The sequence below is a fragment of the Chiloscyllium plagiosum genome, chromosome 18 (genome assembly GCF_004010195.1).
Source record: "Chiloscyllium plagiosum isolate BGI_BamShark_2017 chromosome 18, ASM401019v2, whole genome shotgun sequence".
In the NCBI taxonomy this organism is placed as follows: Eukaryota; Metazoa; Chordata; class Chondrichthyes; order Orectolobiformes; family Hemiscylliidae; genus Chiloscyllium; species Chiloscyllium plagiosum.
In genome coordinates this window covers 60579765-60583169 of record NC_057727.1, presented here as the reverse complement: position 1 = coordinate 60583169, position 3405 = coordinate 60579765, and the positions used below count along the sequence as shown (strand labels likewise).

The 3405-nt window shown below is 44.5% G+C and overlaps 1 protein-coding gene across 1 annotated transcript in view; it reads left to right on the top strand.

The window, feature by feature from the left end:
* ift122 (intraflagellar transport 122 homolog (Chlamydomonas)) overlaps positions 1–3405 on the top strand; it is a 139422-nt gene that overhangs the window by 108854 nt on the left and 27163 nt on the right. Inside the window, exon 23 of the mRNA XM_043708443.1 lies at positions 596–696. Coding sequence (XP_043564378.1) covers positions 596–696 — 101 coding nt within the window. The remainder of the gene's footprint in view (positions 1–595; positions 697–3405) is intronic.

The following is a 3405-nucleotide window of genomic DNA, read 5'->3' as shown; positions in this document are numbered from 1 at the left end:
GCTGGGGCTGTTTTCCCTGGAGCATCGAAGGCTGAGGGGTGATCTTATAGAGGTTTACAAAATTATGAGGGGCATGGATAGGATAAATAGACAAAGTCTTTTACTTGGGATCGGGGAGTCCAGAACTAGAGGGCATAGGTTTAGGGTGAGAGGGGAAAGATATAAAAGAGACCTAAGGGGCAACTTTTCACGAGCTGCCAGATGAAGTGTGGAGGCTGGTACAATTGCAACATTTAAGAGGCATTTGGATGGGTTTATAAATAGGAAGGGTTTGGAGTGATATGGGCAGGGTGCTGGCAGGTGGGACTAGATTGGGTTGGGGTATGTGATCGGCGTGGACAGGTTTGACCGAAGGGTCTGTTTCCAAGCTGTACATCTCTATGACTCTATTTTGTTAGCAGACGGAATAAAACGTGAGCGCTAATTCTGCTTAAAACTAATTTTCTAGACTGAATTGGACAATCTTAATGCCTTACATATCACTTTACAGCAATTTACATTTATTCTGATTTTCTTATTCACCCCTGAGTATTATTAGGAATATAATGAATAAGAACATAAAGCCAAAATGTATCTCATTTTATTTTCTTTGCAGGATGAACCTTTTAGTTCCCATTTACCCGAAGCACTCTTCAATATCTCCCGATTTTTACTTCACAATCTTACAAAGGAAACCCCTTTAGGCATCTCCAAAGTGTATCCTTTTGTCAAGCAAGCTATTTCATATGGCTAACACTAAAAACCACAAAATGCTGGTGAGATTGCACAGGTAAGGCTTATGTGGAGGGAGAAACAGCATTTAAGTTACAGTTCAGTGACCTTTCATCAGACTGACAAAGTTTCATATGACGGTAGCCAGTGTTAGGATGTATTGGTTGTTCTACTGTGGCCTATGTCTTTCATTGGCGGTCTCTGGATTTGTTTCTCCTAACTTAACTGACTAAATCTTGACTGTCCCCAAAATATTTCCTCTTTTAAGGTATTCCTTTATTCGGCTGCCAGTTTTCCTGCCAACCTTTGCCTTCTACTGTGTCCAGGTTACTAGATCAAGGTTCTTTCCTTGAGAAGAAAAAGCGCTGGAAAAGCACAGCAGGTCAGGCAGCATCCAAGGAGCAGGAGAATCGACGTTTCGGGCATAAGCCCTTCTTCAGGAATGAGGATAAGATAAAAGGTAGGGAGGAGGGACTAGAGGTCGGGAAGAAGATTGCAGGTCAAGAAGGCGGTGCTGAGTCCGAGGGTTGGGACTGAGAAGCCTGGAGAAGTTGGCTTTCATCCAATTTATTACTTTTACTTTGGCTTGTTCCTTTTCCTTTCTATCATCAGCCTAAATGTTTGATAAATGATCACTGTCCCCTATATGTTCTCCCAGAGACGTTCGATCCACTTGACTGGTTTCATTCGCAAGAACTAGGTCTAGCAGTGATATATGGACTCGAATGGACAAAGTCAGAAGTCACAACCGCCAGGTGATTGTCCAAAAGGTTTATTTGAAATCACAAACTTTTGTAGCACTGCTCCTTTGTCAGGTGAAGTTGAGATACCGGTGCAGGCTGTCTTGTGGAAATATGATGATGAAGGAGCAGTGCTTAGAAAGCTTTTAATTTCAAGTAATTCTGTTGGACTAACCTGCTGTCATGTGACTTCTGACTTTGTCCTTTCTCATTAAACTGGAAATATACTCCTGAATGTGCACTGGGAACTTTTGCCTCTCACTGCCCTTCACACTATTACTATTCCAGTCTATATTGATCCATCGCCACCTCTCACAACCTGCCCTCCCTTTAGAACTACCTGAGGACTTTTCACCCCTGTAATTTCCTAAAAAAATTATTCCTTCATATGTTTCCCACTGGTTGGCAATCTGTAGCTTACATTAAGCAATGTAGTTGCATCCTTTTTGTTCCTTACCTCTAGCCAAGTAATTTGGACCATGAATCCTATAGGACGTCCTCTTTCCCCAGCCCTATCCATGCCCCTCATGATTTTATAAACCTCTGTAAGGTCACCCCTCAGCCTCCGACGCTTCAGGGAAAATGGCCCCAGCCTGTTCAGCCTCTTCCCTATAGCTCAAACCTTCCAACCCTGGCACCATCTTTGTAAATCTTTTCTTGTGGAAAGATGTTGTGAAATTTGAAAAGTACTGCAGATGCTGGACATCAGACTCAAAAAGTGTGGTGTTGGAAAAGCACAGCCGGTCAGGCAGCATCTGAGGAGCAGGAGAGACCAGCTATGCTTTTCCAGCACCACACTTTATGACTCTGATCTCCAGCATTGCAGTCCTCACCTTCTGCTAGTTGATTATAACCTTACTGTGAAACCTCTTCCAAGGATGCCCACCTTGAAGAAGTTCTCTCTCTCGCTGCACCCCCCAGGTCAACTGCCTTCTACCTTCTTCCCTCCCCCACCTCCACAAACCCCCATCCCACCCCCCCTCCCATTTATCTCTCAGCCCCTTGAACACCACCCCATTCCTGATGAAGAGCTCATGCTTTAAACATTGACTCTCGTGCTGCTCAGATGCTGCCTGGCTGGCTGGCTGTGCTTTTTCAGCACCGCACTTTTCAACTCTGATCTCTAGCATCTGCAGACCTCACTTTCTCCTATAATCTTCTTCACTGCTAATTATACCACCAATTTTGGTGTCAACTGCAAACTTACTAGCCATACCTCTTGTATTCTCATCAAAATCATTTATATAAATGACAAAAGTGGACCCAGTATCAATCTCTATGAAACACCATGATCACAGGACTACAGTGGTCATTTAAACAGGATCCTATAAACAGGATGGTCTACACCTGAACCTGAGGGGCACCAGTATCCTTGGTGGGAGGTTTGCTAGTGCTCTTGGGGGGGGTTTAAACTAACTCTGCAGGGGCATGGGAACCCAGACTGTAGCTTTAGGGTGCAGGACCTGGAATGTAGGGAGGTTGGGAATATGGCATCAATTTCAAAGGAGGGTGCCTGTAAACAGGAAAGTGGTTTGAAGTGTGTATACTTCAATGCAAGAAGTATACGAAATAAGGTAGGTGAACTTGCAGCGTGGGTTGGTACCTGGGACTTCGATGTTGTGGCTATTACGGAGACATGGGTAGAACAGGGACAGGATTGGCTGTTGCAGGTTCCAGGGTTTAAATGTGTTAGTAGGGGCGGAGGTGGGGGTAAAAGAGGGGGAGGTGTGGCATTGCTTGTCAAAGATAGTATTACAGCGGTGGAAAGGACAATGGATGAGGACTTGCCATCTGAGGTAGTTTGGGCTGAGGTTAGGAATAGGAAAGGTGAGCTCACCCTGTTAGGAGTTTTTTACAGGCCCCCTAATAGTCCTAGAAACGTAGAAGAAACGATTGCGAGGATGATTCAAGAGAAGAGGGAAAGTAATAGGGTGGTTGTTATGGGGGACTTCAA